Source organism: Mizuhopecten yessoensis, unplaced genomic scaffold, assembly GCF_002113885.1.
Source record: "Mizuhopecten yessoensis strain PY_sf001 unplaced genomic scaffold, ASM211388v2 scaffold6383, whole genome shotgun sequence".
Classification (NCBI taxonomy): Eukaryota; Metazoa; Mollusca; class Bivalvia; order Pectinida; family Pectinidae; genus Mizuhopecten; species Mizuhopecten yessoensis.
Genome location: NW_018406522.1, coordinates 138,259 through 158,004, shown reverse-complemented (window position 1 = coordinate 158,004; position 19,746 = coordinate 138,259). Strand labels below are relative to the sequence as shown.

The window sequence follows — 19,746 nt, the reverse complement described above, 5'->3', positions numbered from 1 at the left end:
GTAAGCGTGTGGGGGGTCTTAATGTGGGAGGAAACCAGAGTACCACCTTGGTGAAAGGCAAGTGCCCTATCCATTTGCATATGTCTAACCCTTTCACCACTGTAGACAATAATGGACTCATCCAGATCAATACATGGTAGAGTCTACTAAAGTTACATAGGAGTGAAAGGGTTAAATGCCATACAGCTTTCCCTTCAGTGTGATTTTTGCATTTATATATAAATACAAACATGTACAGCATTGATTAGCAGGTTTAACCCTTCCACCACTATAGACCATAATGGACCTATCCAAATCAATGCATAGTAGAGTTTAATCAAGTTACATAGGGGTGAAATGTTTAAGATTGAGAGGTCTAGTGTTGCTTGACTAGAATCTTTCACTGTTGCTTTTGAAATCTTAAGAGTTTACCATCTGACAACCACTGAAAATATAAACGCGGTGAAAATAACCCGATAATTATACCGTATAACCAGTATCACCACCTCAAAATTTGCTGGAACTCTAGCTTCTGTACAATTGTACTCGCCTCATTTTCCACCACAGGAAGGTCGGGATAAGGTTGGGTGTCCTCCTCCGATTGTGTCTGGACAGGTCGATGCTCAGGTAGGGCATTTTCCTTATCTTCTAGTAACATTAACTGGAAATCTGACAATGAAACAGACAAACTAATACAATATATTTAAGACATCATAACACTGGCGAACTTTTACAAACAGAAATATTTTCAATAAACAAACTTATGATTTAAAGAAAGGTTTATAAATATTTATCTTTTTAATATTCAATTCATGTGCCAATGATAGGTTATATTACAGAGTTATTGCGATACACCCTAGACATTTTGCACAGACAGTCCAACCAAACCTATCATTCCAATTGGTAGTACCGGTTGTACATATATAATAAATGTACAGGGCTAGACAATCAGGGTAGCCAGATAGTCCGAGACTAGTGAATTCTTCAGCTGGACTAGTGGTTCTAAAAACTGCTAGTCCGATTCACTAGTCAAAATTTGATATTGCTTATCTTGTTGAATATTGACTTACCGGTAGTGGAATTCGCACATGGACTAGGAACAATAGGAAAATACTAACCCCATTGACTAGTGGTATTCAAATAATTTCTAACCCTGATCAGGGATCAATCTAGACTTGATTCACTACCGTCTATGGGTAGTTTCCCCTTCCCCCTACAGAAGAAAATTCTATATTCTACAAGACTCACCATCCTCATCCTCACAAAGCAGACTTGCAAACTCCTGGTCACCGTTCGAGACCTGAGCGTCCCCTTCTGGCTTGTCACTGCCCTGATCCAGCCGACTGATAGCTGAATGACCCGTGTCATCATCTTGAACACCACACAAACGACTGTTGTCAGGTTTGCTTCCGTCCGTCTTTACCTCGGTGCACTGATATTCCAAATCTATTGCAGTGTTTATATCAGCCACATTTTCACTCATTTTGTCAATAGTTGATTTTGTCTGTTTTTCGTCTAAATCCTCAGTCGAATTTTCCAATTCAGATCTGATTCGTTTTTCACCCAAAGCGTTCCAAGGACTGTCTGGTTTGGACAGATCTTCTTTCCCAAAGAGACAGGTTTTTGTTGACTTCGTTGTAATTCTCTCATTCACAGGGAGAAATTTACTCGAGGAGTCTGAGACACAGGGATCAGGGGAGGTAAGGTCTATGCACTTATCACCAGAGACACTGAATTCTTGTGAATCGTCTCTCTGTTTTTCAGGTAGGGATAAATCACTGTCAGGTCCAACAGATTCTGTGTCTCTTTCCTCAGCTATTACATCTAACATGGCTTCCGACACCCTTCCTTTGACAGGAAAATCACTGCTGGTGTTTTCTTGACCATTGCCTAGCTTTCTAACACATAGGGGTGATTTTTGTAGAGGTTTTCCTGAGGATAAAGAAGTGCGGGTAGTTTTTTCTTTCTTAACACAGCTTTGTGCAGTTTGTGATGATGCATCCTCGGTTGGTTTTTTGACTGAGGTTGTTCTGCACACAATGTTATCTGTGGTGGTTTGGCAGATCGGTTTGTCAACCTGTGTGTCGTCTATTGCTTCGTCCGTGTGTTCAGTGTTGATCGGTTCGATCTCCTGTGTGAAATCTGTGCGAGAGACGTGACTGGTTTCCATTAAACTCTGTTCTATGGCTAGTCTCATCTGTTCCTCCTCCGACATATTCTGAATGGTCTTGCCATAATCTAAATTAATTATAAAATGATATTTAAGGGAACTTCAAACTCTGAGAGAGTAGGAAACTATTAGTCACACACAGAAAAAATAGAAGTACTGATTTTTTTTTTATTTACAGTAAAAAGTGAGGTTCTAACTATTATATAGGTTTTCAGATGGGAAGTCTGCCGACTTTGAAATGGTAACCTTTGATTTGATCTTGAAGTTATGACCAAAACCAAAAGTTTTGAAAGTATACATTTTATTCTTTCTTTAAATTGTACAAGTATGTCTTCAAGGTAATGAGTTTGATATGCCTCTTGGTAATTGTGTGTGTCAAAAATTTGGAAATCACAATCACTCTCTCTCTCTCTCTGAATAAAGAGATCTACCTTACAAGTTCTGCATAAAAATTCAACGTTAAGAAGTACTTTCTCTTTTCGAATCTTACCTAAAAATCTGTCTGATGCAATTGTGAATCGAATAACATTGAAATATTTCAAAATTTAAACTTTCGTATATAGTGTGAAAGTTTCAATGTACCATTTGGTCCACAAATAAACCTGCACATTAGCATAACTATGCTGGACAATTGAAATATATTATTTTGATGAACTTATATAGGACCTGTTTTAAAAGCGTGTGAAGACTTCATCTACACAGTATCAACTAAACACTGACCGTGGTCAAACTGAGTTGATTTGTCTATCTCCACTCTGCTCATCTCCAGCACCTTCTGTAGTTCACTCTCCTTAGTCTCGTCCACATAATTCTGTAATTAGAACAGGACAGGTTCAAACCATCCATTAGTAACTTCTAATATATAACAACAAAATTTGTTTAAACCATACCAGGTCATTCTTATGAAGAGAATATTTTTGAGATTAATAAGCGGTAGAGCATAAATATTTTGATTATGCAAAATGAAATACAGTTCCCCAATTTTCATCGTTCACAAACTTACATTCTGGTTACTGTAACACATCATTGTCTATGCTATTTAAACAATACTTGAGCATTTCCATCATCACCAGGCTAGATCATTCCCAGAAAAGGGAACGTTTTTGTTTAATCAATTTGGTTTGCAATAAGTCAGAAGGATCATAAACATGTATCCACTGTCTTAACTGGTAAGTTTCACTCCATCTATTACTGTTATCGTTCTATTATGATTGTAGATCACCTAATAATTGCAATAGGCTCACTGAAGAATCTGTTGATTGCTGAAGAACCCTCTCCATCTGGATTTAACAGATATCGAAGGTGAAATATATATTCTGTCATATGATGCCTTTCAACATTTTTTGTCATGTAAAATTTTCAAATGATTTCTCTTTACAGGAAAAAATATGCCATAAACAAAGGGAAGCTACTCTAACTGGTTCTACAGCGAGTCAGAATTTATTTTTCCTATATTAACCCTTTCACCACTGTAGACTATAATGGACTCATCCAGATCAATGCATGGTGGAGTCTACTATAGTTACCTAGGGGTGAAAGAGTCTACTATAGCTACATAGGGGTGAAATGGTAAAGTTTGTAGTTAGCCGACTCGTGTACAACCAACCTGTGTGCGGTCATTAGCTTCCTGAAGACTCAGTTCCAGGGCCCGGGCGAGATCTTTGTCCTCTTCCTCATCTGGTCTATCTTCTATCAACAGTGGCATATCTGCCTTAATGTTGTGATCCTCCTGTCAACAAATATGTCTGTGTTGTACTCCCCTAGATCATTGTCATCATACTAACTATATAAAAATATATGTCTGTGTTGTACTCCCCTAGATCATTGTCATCATACTAACTATATAAAAATATATGTCTGTGTTGTACTCCCCTAGATCATTGTCATCATACTAACTATATAAAAATATATGTCTGTGTTGTACTCCCCTAGATCATTGTCATCATACTAACTATATAAAAATATATGTCTGTGTTGTACTCCCCTAGATCATTGTCATCATACTAACTATATAAAAATATATGTCTGTGTTGTACTCCCCTAGATCATTGTCATCATACTAACTATATAAAAATATATGTCTGTGTTGTACTCCCCTAGATCATTGTCATCATACTAACTATATAAAAATATATGTCTGTGTTGTACTCCCCTAGATCATTGTCATCATACTAACTATATAAAAATATATGTCTGTGTTGTACTCCCCTAGATCATTGTCATCATACTAACTATATAAAAATATATGTCTGTGTTGTACTCCCCTAGATCATTGTCATCATACTAACTATATAAAAATATATGTCTGTGTTGTACTCCCCTAGATCATTGTCATCATACTAACTATATAAAAATATATGTCTGTGTTGTACTCCCCTAGATCATTGTCATCATACTAACTATATAAAAATATATGTCTGTGTTGTACTCCCCTAGATCATTGTCATCATACTAACTATATAAAAATATATGTCTGTGTTGTACTCCCCTAGATCATTGTCATCATACTAACTATATAAAAATATATGTCTGTGTTGTACTCCCCTAGATCATTGTCATCATACTAACTATATAAAAATATATGTCTGTGTTGTACTCCCCTAGATCATTGTCATCATACTAACTATATAAAAATATATGTCTGTGTTGTACTCCCCTAGATCATTGTCATCATACTAACTATATAAAAATATATGTCTGTGTTGTACTCCCCTAGATCATTGTCATCATACTAACTATATAAAAATATATGTCTGTGTTGTACTCCCCTAGATCATTGTCATCATACTAACTATATAAAAATATATGTCTGTGTTGTACTCCCCTAGATCATTGTCATCATACTAACTATATAAAAATATATGTCTGTGTTGTACTCCCCTAGATCATTGTCATCATACTAACTATATAAAAATATATGTCTGTGTTGTACTCCCCTAGATCATTGTCATCATACTAACTATATAAAAATATATGTCTGTGTTGTACTCCCCTAGATCATTGTCATCATACTAACTATATAAAAATATATGTCTGTGTTGTACTCCCCTAGATCATTGTCATCATACTAACTATATAAAAATATATGTCTGTGTTGTACTCCCCTAGATCATTGTCATCATACTAACTATATAAAAATATATGTCTGTGTTGTACTCCCCTAGATCATTGTCATCATACTAACTATATAAAAATATATGTCTGTGTTGTACTCCCCTAGATCATTGTCATCATACTAACTATATAAAAATATATGTCTGTGTTGTACTCCCCTAGATCATTGTCATCATACTAACTATATAAAAATATATGTCTGTGTTGTACTCCCCTAGATCATTGTCATCATACTAACTATATAAAAATATATGTCTGTGTTGTACTCCCCTAGATCATTGTCATCATACTAACTATATAAAAATATATGTCTGTGTTGTACTCCCCTAGATCATTGTCATCATACTAACTATATAAAAATATATGTCTGTGTTGTACTCCCCTAGATCATTGTCATCATACTAACTATATAAAAATATATGTCTGTGTTGTACTCCCCTAGATCATTGTCATCATACTAACTATATAAAAATATATGTCTGTGTTGTACTCCCCTAGATCATTGTCATCATACTAACTATATAAAAATATATGTCTGTGTTGTACTCCCCTAGATCATTGTCATCATACTAACTATATAAAAATATATGTCTGTGTTGTACTCCCCTAGATCATTGTCATCATACTAACTATATAAAAATATATGTCTGTGTTGTACTCCCCTAGATCATTGTCATCATACTAACTATATAAAAATATATGTCTGTGTTGTACTCCCCTAGATCATTGTCATCATACTAACTATATAAAAATATATGTCTGTGTTGTACTCCCCTAGATCATTGTCATCATACTAACTATATAAAAATATATGTCTGTGTTGTACTCCCCTAGATCATTGTCATCATACTAACTATATAAAAATATATGTCTGTGTTGTACTCCCCTAGATCATTGTCATCATACTAACTATATAAAAATATATGTCTGTGTTGTACTCCCCTAGATCATTGTCATCATACTAACTATATAAAAATATATGTCTGTGTTGTACTCCCCTAGATCATTGTCATCATACTAACTATATAAAAATATATGTCTGTGTTGTACTCCCCTAGATCATTGTCATCATACTAACTATATAAAAATATATGTCTGTGTTGTACTCCCCTAGATCATTGTCATCATACTAACTATATAAAAATATATGTCTGTGTTGTACTCCCCTAGATCATTGTCATCATACTAACTATATAAAAATATATGTCTGTGTTGTACTCCCTTAGATCATTGGCATCATACTAACTACTGTAGAATCGTTTATTTTCGTGGGGTTAAAATTTCGTTGTTTTCATATACTAGCCTGTTTCAAAGACATTATATTTCGCTGATTTCTGATTTTCCCCCATCTATATCATACCAAATTTATGTTTTCATGGGGAATTTTTCGTTGATTCTTGTTATCCACGAAATACATGAAATTTAATGTCCCACGAACATTTATGATTTTACAGTATATAGAAATATATGCATATGTCTATAGATATATGCTTTAATGTTATGGTACTCCTGTCAAAATATGTCTTGTGTTGTACATGTACATAGCTGTCTTAGATCATTGACACCATACTAGTTATACAGAAAAATAAATGCCATATTAATACTTTGGATTTTTTTTTAAGCAAGAATTGGCATTAGAGATAGATGCATTAGGGATGTTCAGGGTACACTATTTGGGAGCTATACACTTTGTATTATACGACAGCAATATAAGTTTTGCCTTGTGAGATACAAGTACAACACAGCAGGGTTAAGTAGGATTGAAATGTGTATGTACATTTTACATTGTGTCAGGAGAAGGGAGCAGGTTGGAAAGGGAATTACAGATCATCACACTGTATTTTCAAGGTTTGACGTGAGAACCATTTTTCACTGCGAGCATGTGGATAAATCGACAGGCTACTGCAGGTGGACTCGAGATTTTATCTACGTGCGAGCCATGAGAAAATTGTTCGAACGACAAACTCTGAAAATACTGTATGATAAACTTTTTATCATCTATATACTACTACCTTATATATTTCTTCATTTAAAAAACTCAACTAAACACCATGTTTTCCAAATGACTTCTAAGCTCAATGGTCAACGATTGCCTGTGACAAACGTAAACAAATAGAAATTTTGCGCAGAGGAATACAATGAACCTTAAACTATGCAGAAAAAACTATTTTTAAAACAATTCCATCGTCATTGGCTTTTCCATATGAACATTTACACGGTTACACCTGAAATTATGTTGTTATTCTCACCATGTTTTTCTGTAACTTTGTATTGATATGTTTATGACGGACTATTTTCTGACGCGGATCACTTTTGTGTGAACACTATTTCCGGTTTCGGACGTCATCTGGCGCGAGCAGACGTTCTTTTTTTGAGAAAATACATTACCAAGTGCTGGGGAATGGGAACATCGGTTCTCAAGTTGTTCTCAACTTCTTCTCATACTGACAACCAATGGTAATGAATTTATCATGCTACCGGTATAAAGTAGTATATATATGATAAAGATGAATCTCATGCTTTGAATTACACTCAGTCTGCCACAATCCACAAAGTGTTTTTAAGGAGGAATGGGTGTTGATGGACATATGTTGCAATGTTATTCTCATTCTAACAGTAATGATATTAGCCTTTTTTTGTAACAGTGTACAGGTATTTCTGATTCTAACTCACCCCCAGATCAAAGATCTTTGCCTTTTTGTAAAGTGTACGGGTATTCCTGATTCTAACTCGCCCCCAGATCAAAGATCTTTGCCTTTTTGTAAAGTGTACAGGTATTCCTGATTCTAACTCACCCCCAGATCAAAGATTTTTGCCTTTTTGTAAAGTGTACAGGTATTTCTGATTCTAACTCACCCCCAGATCAAAGATCTTTGCCTTTTTGTAAAGTGTACAGGTAAATCACCCCCAGATTAAAGATCTTTGCCTTTTTGTAAAGTGTACAGGTATTTCTGATTCTAACTCACCCCCAGATCAAAGATCTTTGCCTTTTTGTAAAGTGTACAGGTAACTCACCCCCAGATCAAAGATCTTTGCCTTTTTGTAAGGAGTACTGGTGCTGACATCCTCTTTCTCATCCTCCTCTACTGGCCTGGTCTTCTTGAACCTGAAGCTTTCCCCGAGCTGTAGACATCGCCGTGGCACGCTCTCGGCTGAAGTCAAACTCTTGTCTGGTCTGTGTAAAAATTAGTAGGTGATCATATACATAGGAATCATATTCCTTTAACATCCATAGGTCAGATCTGACAAGACGAAAAATTCTGTTAAATGGATGAAGATTATTGAACAAATCTATAAAGTACACTTATATACAATTGCTGAACTTTTTGACCTAGTCAACAGCTTGCATCGTTTGGGATATTGTAGTTTAGCGAAAGACAAATTAGGGATGTTCAGGGTATACTGTATCGGAGATAGGTTCATAAATTTTGTAATGTAGGACAGGAATATAATTAATTTAAACACATTTTACTGCAATTTGCAATGGGAATAGGCACAAGTGTACATACGTTTTGTATTGTTCAGGAGAATAGAGCAGGGCGGGGACGAATTGTACATACGTTTTGTATTGTTGGGGAGAATGGAGCAGGGCGGGGTACGTTAGGTAAGTGTACCTACGTTTTGTATTGTTAGGGAGAATTGAGCAGGGCTGGGTATGGTGGGTAAGTGTACCTACGTTTTGTATTGTTGGGGAGAATGGAGCAGGGCGGGGACGAATTGTACATACGTTTTGTATTGTTGGGGGGAATGGAGCAGGGCGGTGACGAATTGTACATACGTTTTGTATTGTTGGGGAGAATGGAGCAGGGCGGGGACGAATTGTCCATACGTTTTGTATTGTTGGGGAGAATGGAGCAGGGCGGGGTACGTTAGGTAAGTGTACCTACGTTTTGTATTGTTAGGGAGAATTGAGCAGGACTGGGTATGGTGGGTAAGTGTACCTATATTTTGTATTGTTAGGGAGAATGGAGCAGGGCTGGGTACGTTGGGTAAGTGTACCTACGTTTTGTATTGTTAGGGAGAATGGAGCAGGGCTGGGGACGTTGGGTAAGTGTACCTACGTTTTGTATTGTGAGGGAGAATTGAGCAGGGCTGGGTATGGTGGGTAAGTGTACCTACGTTCCGTATTGTTAGGGAGAATTGAGCAGGACTGGGTATGGTGGGTAAGTGTACCTATGTTTTGTATTGTTAGGGAGAATGGAGCAGGGCTGGGTATGGTGGGTAAGTGTACCTATGTTTTGTATTGTTTGGGAGAATGGAGCAGGGCTGGGTACGGTGGGTAGGTGTACCTACGTTTTGTATTGTTCGGGAGAATGGAGCAGGGCTGGGTATGGTGGGGAAGTGTACCTACGTTCCGTATTGTTAGGGAGAATTGAGCAGGGCTGGGTACGGTGGGTAAGTGTACCTACGTTTTGTATTGTTAGGGGGAATTGAGCAGGGCTGGGTATGGTGGGTAAGTGTACCTATGTTTTGTATTGTTTGGGAGAATGGAGCAGGGCTGGGTACGGTGGGTAGGTGTACCTACGTTTTGTATTGTTCGGGAGAATGGAGCAGGGCTGGGTATGGTGGGTTAAGTGTACCTATGTTTTGTATTGTTAGGGAGAATGGAGCAGGGCTGGGTATGGTGTGTAAGTGTACCTATGTTTTGTATTGTTCGGGAGAATGGAGCAGGGCTGGGTTTGGTGGGTTAAGTGTACCTATGTTTTGTATTGTTCGGGAGAATGGAGCAGGGCTGGGTATGGTGGGTAAGGGTACCTACGTTTTGTATTGTTCGGGAGAATTGAGCAGGGCTGGGACGAAGTGTACCTACGTTTTGTATTGTTCGGGAGAATTGAGCAGGACTGGGTATGGTGGGTAAGTGTACATACGTTTTGTATTGTTCGGGAGAATAGAGCAGGACTGGGTATGGTGGGTAAGTGTACCTACGTTTTGTATTGTTCAGGAGAATTGAGCAGGGCTAGGTACGGTGGGTAAGTGTACCTATGTTTTGTATTGTTCGGGAGAATGGAGCAGGACTGGGTATGGTGGGTAAGTGTACCTACGTTTGGTATTGTTCGGGAGAATTGAGCAGGGCTGGGTATGGTGGGTAAGTGTACCTACGTTTTGTATTGTTAGGGAGAATTGAGCAGGGCTGGGTACGGTGGGTAAGTGTACCTACGTTTTGTATTGTTCGGGAGAATGGAGCAGGACTGGGTACGGTGGGTAAGTGTACCTACGTTTTGTATTGTTCGGGAGAATTGAGCAGGACTGGGTATGGTGGGTAAGTGTACATACGTTTTGTATTGTTCGGGAGAATTGAGCAGGGCTGGGTATGGTTGGTAAGTGTACATACGTTTTGTAATGTTCGGGAGAATAGAGCAGGGCTGGGACGAAGTGTATCTACGTTTTGTATTGTTCGGGAGAATGGAGCAGGGCTGGGTACGGTGGGTAAGTGTACCTACGTTTTGTATTGTTCGGGAGAATTGAGCAGGGCTGGGTACGGTGGGTAAGTGTTCTCCTCGCAGTGCCCCTCCAGGGACAAGAAGCGTGTGATACTGATACTCTGTGCTGTCTTGGTGTTGATGATACTCTGATCAAAGTTGTATCTCTTCAGGTGTAGTACAAGTACCCTGAAACAGCATTGTTGTCTTCATCATTTGTACATTAAAAGATGTCGCACAGAACAATTTATGTACCAAACATTACTTTCTGTATTGACAGATTTTCAAAAAGCACAAGTGCAGTTTACATAAGATATCATAATTTTTCTTCTCGATAATTGATTTTTTTCTTAGCAATCTACCTGTATTATCCACGAGACAAAATTTTAAGTCCCTCTGTAGAGTTGATAACACAATTCAAGATTCTACTACATACTGTATACAAGGAAATTATTGCATTTTTCACCCTCCGTAATAACAGCAAATTTATCATCACAGTGAACACTAGTAAACACCATAATATACATAGTAATTAAATGTGAAGGGCGAAATTTAAACTTGGCGAATCTGGATTTTACCAGCAAAGAACAAAGTTTGATTAGGCAAAAATGTCCTCGTATACAGTAACACTCTTGGTTGCAGAGACAAGAATTCCACAGGAGTGGAAGTGTCACCTGCTCAGCGCTTTCAGTGAGAAAAGTGTTTTGGCTCGAGTTATCGTCTAAACAAGCAAAAATTAACGCCGACAAAGTAATACCTAGATGTCGCCTCGCGTCGCAGGCGACACAAAAATGAGATTATAAGTACAGCAAATATTGATAACACACAATTCAAATGTACCAGCAAACAGACAAAATTTGTATCAATGATACAGTATGTAAAAGCAAAACTGCCAAAAGGTACTTGGCTCTTGGGCCTAGTGAGCTAAAAAGTAAACTACAGCCTACCTTGGCAGCCTACTAAATTTGTGACTGACTTCCGACTTGTTACTCCCACATTTTTCACAGGTGTACTCAATAGCCTCCGATCGGAAGAATAAATCCAGTGCATTCTGAATGGAAGACGGATCACCATTTTTCCTGAAAATTGCGTAAATGTCAAAAAAGGTATCAATCTACATGGCAATACTTATTTTGGAGTTGTTATATCTCGGAGAAAAATCTATTCCTTTTGAAATCACTCCTTTTGTGAAATTCTAGTGGTACTGGTAGTACTAACTAGTATTTTTGTTAGGGATGGTATGCTTTGGTGTAATGACTTCGGTCAGATGAAAGCTTGTGTAATTGTGAACTACTTTGGGTATAACTTTAGTTATAATTGTACCCATACAATCAGTAAATTACAAATATCATCTCAATTCCAGTGTCTGTAGGTGCAGCAGGGTAGACTCCTGGCATCTGGGCAACTTCTGTCAGATTATTAACAAAGTCTTAAATATATACAGCTATTTTTATCCTTGGTAATCCTTTGTAAATCAATACATGTCTGTTTGGTCAATTGGTGCTGTAGATGTGTACGTAAAATAACTAAAGAGAAGTAGGAGAGGTTACTCAGGAGGTCAGCATAATTCTTTACCAAAGGACAACATTAAAGTACGTATAATTCTACATTATCAACAAAGTTGGTACTTTGACCTACCTTCGCCTCGGCATATCCACCGACAAGTCATTGAACTGCTCTGCCTTGGTGACCACCTCCCTACAACTACAAAACAAAACATTCTCTTGTCTCAGGGCTTCAGTTTAATACACATGGGGGTATATAACCTCCTAAAACGGCGTCTGACCTTCAAAATGTTAAGCATTCTTGATACTCCAGGGGTTACATCCTCTCCACCCCTGGAGTTTGAAGGCACATCTAAGGCTAGATATTTGATTGGCATCGGGTATGCTGATACCCATCCTCGATATCCAGGGGTTACGCTCACTTTCGCTCTCTGCACCCCTGGAATATGTCATGACAAAATCGAAGGCTCAGTAAGCGCCATCTTGTTAATGAGACAAGAAGACTAATTCAACCCCTTGATATACATCATATACATCAAAAGAATCTCGTTGTCATGTAACGGTAAAAATTGACAGACTTTGAAGTCGGGCATCTCTCCTTTGTGATCTTCAAAGAACATGTATCAGCCTAGCGATTGGTCATTTTTTTTTTTTACCGGAGACCAATCAAACAGCTATCTTTGTGCCTTCAATTTTGCTATGACATATCCAGGGGTGCAGAGAGCGAAAGTAAGCGTAACACCTGGATATCTAGGATGGTTGATACCTGTCCTTTGGAGACTACAAAGGAGCAATATCCGACCTCTAAGTCAGACAGTTTTACCGTAACGCTACCACGAGATTATTTTGATATAAATCAAAGGATCAGCCTAGTCCTTTGGTCCCATACCTAAGGTGGCACACACTGCGCTTTGATTTTGTCATGACATATTCCAGGGGTGCAAAGGTAAATGAGAGCATAAACCCTTGAGTATCGAAGATGAATGGATCAGAAAAACTGTTATCTCATGGTACATATAAATAACAAGGACCCAATATACTGATAACCTTTTTGTGAATGCAAAATGGTATAGGACAACTTTCAAAGTGGGTACAAGCTCAATTTGTTTAAACTTGATGATAAGCATACTTGCCAACTCTCCCAGTTTTGGAGGGAGACACGGTTTTGGACCCTTAAATTTTATATTTCCAATCAGTGAATTTGCTGAACTCCTATATTCTAACATCTAATGATTTCATCTGAAAGAATTCAAAATGTGTCATATTGAAGGTTTATTATATCCTTATGGAGTAAATACAAACATTTTATTTATGTTTTCAATTTTGAACATGCAGAATTTCCCCCCATGGAAATTTCAAAAGCCAATGTCATTTACTCAATCAAACTTGACAGCCTATAATTCTAGCAGGTAACAATCCAAATATCACAACTATAGACCGTAATCCTATTGATGAAGTTGTTTCAAAGTTATTTGACCACTATGACTTAGAAAGGTTGCTTTACTTGAGACAGGTGATGGAGTGAAGGACCTCCATCTCAAAGTTCTGTACAGTTGGGTTGGTGTACTGAGTGTCGCCGTCAGATCCCTCCCTGTGGGGGCTGGGTGTCGAGCTAGAAACCTTGGTCACTTCCTCCTTAAGCTGGTCCAACACCTGTCCAAGGAACTCGTGTGCATCCTGCAAAATAATTTTTACCCGATTAGAGATTTCATTTTTTTTTTTTGTGGAATAAAAGACTTTCATGCCCAGGGGTGTAGGATAGGGAAATTCCACTGAGGGATTTTCAAATTTGGTAAAACCTGAAATGTGAGAAAAAAAAATGTTTTCCTCCTCTGTGCATAAGTCTTCTACGAGACTCAAACTCTTTCTCCCACACTTCACAGGTGCATTCTGATATTTTTCAGGGAAAAGATAAATCTGCCTCTACCTTCCTAGGCAGACAGCTCAACAGCGCCTTTGTTCTGAAGATGTTATTACTTCACAGAACGGTCATCCTCACTTTATGCAGCACAACCATATCGCTGTAGGATCACCTCAATTTTGTCAAACATTTTATACACAATTGATGATGGCTTGATGTATAGGGTTCACTTATCATCACAACTTAAAGAATACTTTTTACAGTAGCAAAGCTTTCCAGGGGTTACGCTCACGTTCGCTCTCTACACCCCTGGAATATGTCATGGCAAAATTGAAGGCTCGATGTGCACTACCTTGTTGATGAGACAAGAAGACTAGTTCGATCCTTTGATGTACATCAAAAGAATCTTGCGGTCACGTAACAGTAAAAATTGACAGGCTTTGAAGTCGGGCATTTCTCCTTTGTAATCTTCAAAGGACGGGTATCAGCCTAGCGATTGGTCAGTTTTTTTTTTACCCCAGATGAATCAAACAGATATCTTCGTGCCTTTAATTTTGCCATGACAAATTCCAGGGGTGTAAATAGCGAAAGTAAGCGTAACCCATGGATATCGAGGATGTGTGTGATGAAGAAGTAATAATCTCAACCCTCAGCGTAAGATTTTTCAAATTCAGAAAAGCCACATGCTAACCTCAAATTCTAACCCCCTCCTCGTGTTAAAAGACAGATTTGATTACTTTCATATAGGTGCACCTGATGACCTAAAGTTTGAAAAGTGCATTAAAAAATATATATTTGAGTACATTTTAAGCTCATGACCTGATCATTTAATCGTGATAGGTGACATCAACAATTTTTTTATTTTAATCAGCAGATCTTTTCTATGTTATACTTCTATATCCCCAACAACTACAATGTAATATGTGACATCAACAATTTGTCATTTTAATCAGCAGATCTTTTCTATGTTATACTTCTATATCCCCAACAACTACAATCTTACACACGGGCAAATGTTAACTGCACAAAATATATTGATTTTTTTTTTATCATTTTTCCCCCCCAACAGTTTTTCATAATATAGATACAGAACAGGTATTTTCATTTTCACACTCTCTAACACACATTGAGAAGTGACTTACATGCTGTTGGTAGCCTGAAAACCTCTTGGCTGTTGTAGATATCGCGGACTTCACGTTCCGCAGCATGTCCCGTCTTACATGTTCAGGCAGAGTTTTACTTCGAGATCGAAGCAATTTATACAGTGCACTGCAGTGAATCAAAATATAATATCAGATACTTCATGAATAAAATACAAGCTAATCATTGGCCAATGAATCTGTCATGGAACTAGTACATAGTCATTTCATTTTTTTATAATCTCAAATAGACAATCTAGCAAACTCTGACGGCTATTGCTACAGAGAAAATACACCTCAATATTGACCTGTTTATAAGAGACCCATTGGGCTTTGATCGCTCAAATGTCATTCAATGCTGTTTTGCAAATACATCTAACAGCAGTGATCTTCAACGTGTCAAAGGTCAAATTTACTTAATATATATATATATAAACTTTATTTATAAATATTTACAAATATGGAACCAGTTTTTACAACTTGTACCAATCACTCTTGTCAGCCCGGATGTTTGCGCGTGGGGGGTCTTACTGTGGGAGGAAAGGAGCACCCGGAGAAAGGCAAGTGCGTTATCCACTGCGCCACCCGACCACCGATATTACTTAATATCCTTCCTTACTCCACTGTTATACAGTCCACATACCTGTACAGAGACTGGGAATGAAGTGTCTTCATCACTCGAGTGTTAGAGAAGAGTAAATCATTGGAGAAGGTGTCCAGGCAGAACAGTGACTGCAGAATGGCGTTCATGTAGCACGTGTTCCCAAGGTTGGAAAAACTGTAACAGAAGACATACTCAAAAGATTACCACTTTGCTTACTGGTATACGAAGTTCAATTGAAATCTATGCAATCCTTTAGAAGTTGTCAGGACAAACTTGTGTCTGCAGAAAAACTGTCGGACACCCTGATTCAGTATATATCCTTTCTAACTATCTAGGGTATAATATTAAAGGGTATAAATTAATTACCCTTGTACAATTTTGTGTTGTGTCTGTAACAGATGGAAAGAATGAAATGGAATTATCTCGAGTCTGAAAATGTGCAGTAAATTATTGCTATACCAATATGAAAATAGGTTTGAATAACTCATGTAAACTAGAACTGGAACCTGCAGACTAACAACCCTGCACCTACTTCAAAACTAAATTTTGTCGATATACAGACTTTCTGATATCAGTCATTATTACAAAATGGATTAATTACCCGGGTTAAATTTTAGGTCATGTCTGTACCCGACTAAAAATAAAATAATTGTATTGTATTATAGTTGTACACTTTTGGCATGTATTTATGACTGAAAGAACACTTAGAGATTAGTTACCCTTGTAGACTTTTGGGTTGGGTAGGTAGTTGATTACTCCCTGGGGTGGTGGTGGTGGTGATATTAGATTTATTCCAGGTGTAGTTTATGGAGTCCGACAGTCGAGGCCGTTTTGGTGGTGTCGGGTCAGGCATCATACCAGGTGTTCTCTTCAGATTACTGTCACAAACCAGACATAAGTTATATATAAATATAATCTTTATTTAGTTAACAACAATTATGAAACAAGTTATTTCAATTTATATTTAATCACTCTTGTTGGCTCGGATGTTAGCGAGTGGGGGGGGGGGGGGGGGGTGTCTTAGTGTGGGAGGAAACCGGAGTACCCGGAGAAAACGTATGTGGTCAGGCAGGTGACCCCATTCCTTTTCACGCCCGATTGGGGAATCAAAACCTGGCCGCCTTGGTGAAAGGCAAGTGCGCTATCCACTGCACCAACAGACAACCCGACCAGACTAAGTTAGATAGTACTGGAGAAAGAAAAGTACTACCATATACAAGTATGATTTCTCCCCGTTTGGTGCACTCCAATTTTAATGTATCATCAAATTTTAACAAATTACCACATCAATACAATGGTGCATCCACACTTTAACAAGCCATTCGGATTATTTCAATGTTAGATAATCGTTTTATTTGCTTTCACTGCAGACAACACTGCATAAGCTGGCATTTTCCAATGCAAACAAAAACATAGACATACATACAAACTCATTATGGTGGCATTGTGAAAATATATTAAGTGTTATCAATATCACAATTTCCAACCTTCCAAATTGTGTGGAAATTTTTCCAAAATCAAAAGGCACATTTATCACTGAAATTTGGATGTAAAGAGCCATGCATTGACACTTCAATGTCAGACAGCTTTAATTATAGGCAGTGTGAACGCCTACCTTGACAATGAGTAAGCCCCATAACTACGCGGGGTAGCAGAAGAACTACTGTAGAAGCCGGAAGTCTCAATCTGCTGGAGGTGGTTTCTGGCTTTTTCCATCCCATTCTGTAAGTATTTCTGGCTCTTATCCTTAGACACCTGACCTCTGCAAAGGGAGACAATTCAACATCATATCTAGAGTAGAGAGTAAACCTTTTTTCAGAGCTTATGCTTGTAGTTGGAATGCGAGAAAAATACTCTTTCATACACCCCTGAGCATGAAAGAGTCTTATAATATAATGCTTCTTGTTGACTGCTATCATATTTCGATGCGTCATTCTTATTTCTTTCTTACGAAGGATATCATTTATAAACATATCAATATATTGCCATTTGAATCCTCTTTAAAATGTCAAACTTTTGCGACATTTTTTTGCATTATTAAATTATCATTTTAATTTTTATTTCTCAAAGTCAACATTATAGAAGAAGTTGTCCAAATATCACAAGAACGGGATCCACAATTAGGCCAAATAAAATTAATTACTTGGTTTTCAGGCCAATTTTTTTCAAAATAGATGCGGCAGGGCGGTATTTTTTTCCCCATTTTACATGGCAAAAACGAGACGAGGGCAATTTTTTTTTTATTGTGTAGTTTGTAAAACGTTCATTGTGGACATTACCTTGTCTTTTTATAGTTGTGTAGAGACCCGTCACAGAGCAAGCCTCCGAAAATCCCCCCACTATGTTCCAGACGAGAATCAAGAACCCCCCCCATTCTTATTTGTACTGAAATGAGCGCCATTTGTACACAAGACTAATAAGTCATAATCATTTTAACACTTGCCTGTATCTCAATCCTTACCTTTATTCAAACGTTTTCGGGACTTCGGTGACTAATAAGTAAAAACGACATGCGGACCAATTTCTGGATTTTTTTAAAGATGGTGGCTGGCGCATTCACCTTTTTTATTACTTTCACGATAAAATCGGCAATGCGCACGGTGCCATGAAATGCGCGCGGGCCTGAGAACCAAGTAATCAACATTTTTTGGCCTTATTGAGCGACTCTACTGTATCGAGAAATGTTTACTGTCTACTTTTTATATCAGGTCGATGTCAGTGTGATCCTAATGTGTGTGAAAATACAATCTGGTGTATCGCTACTTCCTCCTATTGATTAAATCAATTAGCATTCAATAATTTTTAGTTTATTGAATATCTTTGCAATTTAACTATTTTTTGGTTAATTCAGTTAAACATTTAAACAGATGATCATGACATAAATCCAACATTCTTATCCTATTTCAAACATTGAAAGATTATTTGATACATGGTAAATAAATGCAATCCTACCTGTTTTGATTTTCTTTGAATTCGTTCTCATCATCAGTATCCTCAAACAGTGATACCTCTTCTGACTTTTTCTTCACACTGAAATCAAAACAAGGTCTACTAAAACTTATCATGTTAATTCACAAGTATAAACTAAAACAAGGTCTACTTAAACTTATCATGTTAATTCACAAGTATAAACTAAAACAAGGTCTACTTAAACTTATCATGTTAATTCACTTGTGTAAACAAGGTCTACTGAAACTTATCATGTTAATTCACTTGTGTAAACAAGGTCTACTTAAACTTATCATGTTAATTCACTTGTGTAAGCATGGTCTACTAAAACTTATCATGTAAATTCACTTGTGTAAACAAGGTCTACTTAAACTTATCATGTTCATTTACTTGTGTAAACAAGGTCTACTTAAACTTACTTACTTGTGTAAGCAAGGTCTACTGAAACTTATCATGTTAATTTACTTGTGTAAATAAGGTCTACTTAAACTTACCATGTTAATTCACTTGTGTAAGCATGGTCTACTAAAACTTATCATGTTCATTTACTTGTGTAAATAAGGTCTACTTAAACTTACCATGTTAATTCACTTGTGTAAGCATGGTCTACTAAAACTTATCATGTTCATTTACTTGTGTAAATAAGGTCTACTTAAACTTACCATGTTAATTCACTTGTGTAAGCATGGTCTACTAAAACTTATCATGTTCATTTACTTGTGTAAAGAAGGTCTACTTAAACTTATCATGTTAATTCACAAGTATAAACTAAAACAAGGTCTACTGAAACTTATCATGTTAATTCACCTGTGTAAATAAGGTCTATTTAAACTTACTTACTTGTGTAAATAAAGTCTACTTAAACTTATCATGTTAATTCACTTGTGTAAAGAAGGTCTACTTAAACTTATCATGTTAATTCACTTGTGTAAAGAAGGTCTACTTAAACTTATCATGTTAATTCACTTGTGTAAACAAAGTCTACTTAAACTTATCATGTTAATT

At 37.2% G+C, this 19,746-nt stretch overlaps 1 protein-coding gene across 2 annotated transcripts in view; it reads right to left on the bottom strand.

Annotated features, from left to right (window-relative positions):
- Positions 1 to 19,746, bottom strand: part of LOC110452086 (ubiquitin carboxyl-terminal hydrolase 37-like) — a 29,941-nt gene that overhangs the window by 1,929 nt on the left and 8,266 nt on the right. The window contains exons 5-18 of one of the 2 annotated variants that reach the window (XM_021500368.1): positions 18,745 to 18,840; positions 17,408 to 17,554; positions 16,512 to 16,670; positions 15,832 to 15,966; positions 15,192 to 15,318; positions 13,693 to 13,865; positions 12,322 to 12,387; positions 11,631 to 11,762; positions 10,705 to 10,872; positions 8,279 to 8,438; positions 3,756 to 3,878; positions 2,870 to 2,960; positions 1,228 to 2,217; positions 530 to 648 (exon numbers count right to left, since the gene is read on the bottom strand). In XM_021500368.1, the coding sequence (XP_021356043.1) occupies positions 530 to 648; positions 1,228 to 2,217; positions 2,870 to 2,960; positions 3,756 to 3,878; positions 8,279 to 8,438; positions 10,705 to 10,872; positions 11,631 to 11,762; positions 12,322 to 12,387; positions 13,693 to 13,865; positions 15,192 to 15,318; positions 15,832 to 15,966; positions 16,512 to 16,670; positions 17,408 to 17,554; positions 18,745 to 18,840 (2,686 nt within the window). The remainder of the gene's footprint in view (positions 1 to 529; positions 649 to 1,227; positions 2,218 to 2,869; positions 2,961 to 3,755; positions 3,879 to 8,278; positions 8,439 to 10,704; positions 10,873 to 11,630; positions 11,763 to 12,321; positions 12,388 to 13,692; positions 13,866 to 15,191; positions 15,319 to 15,831; positions 15,967 to 16,511; positions 16,671 to 17,407; positions 17,555 to 18,744; positions 18,841 to 19,746) is intronic. The other variant, XM_021500369.1, reaches the window with a different exon arrangement.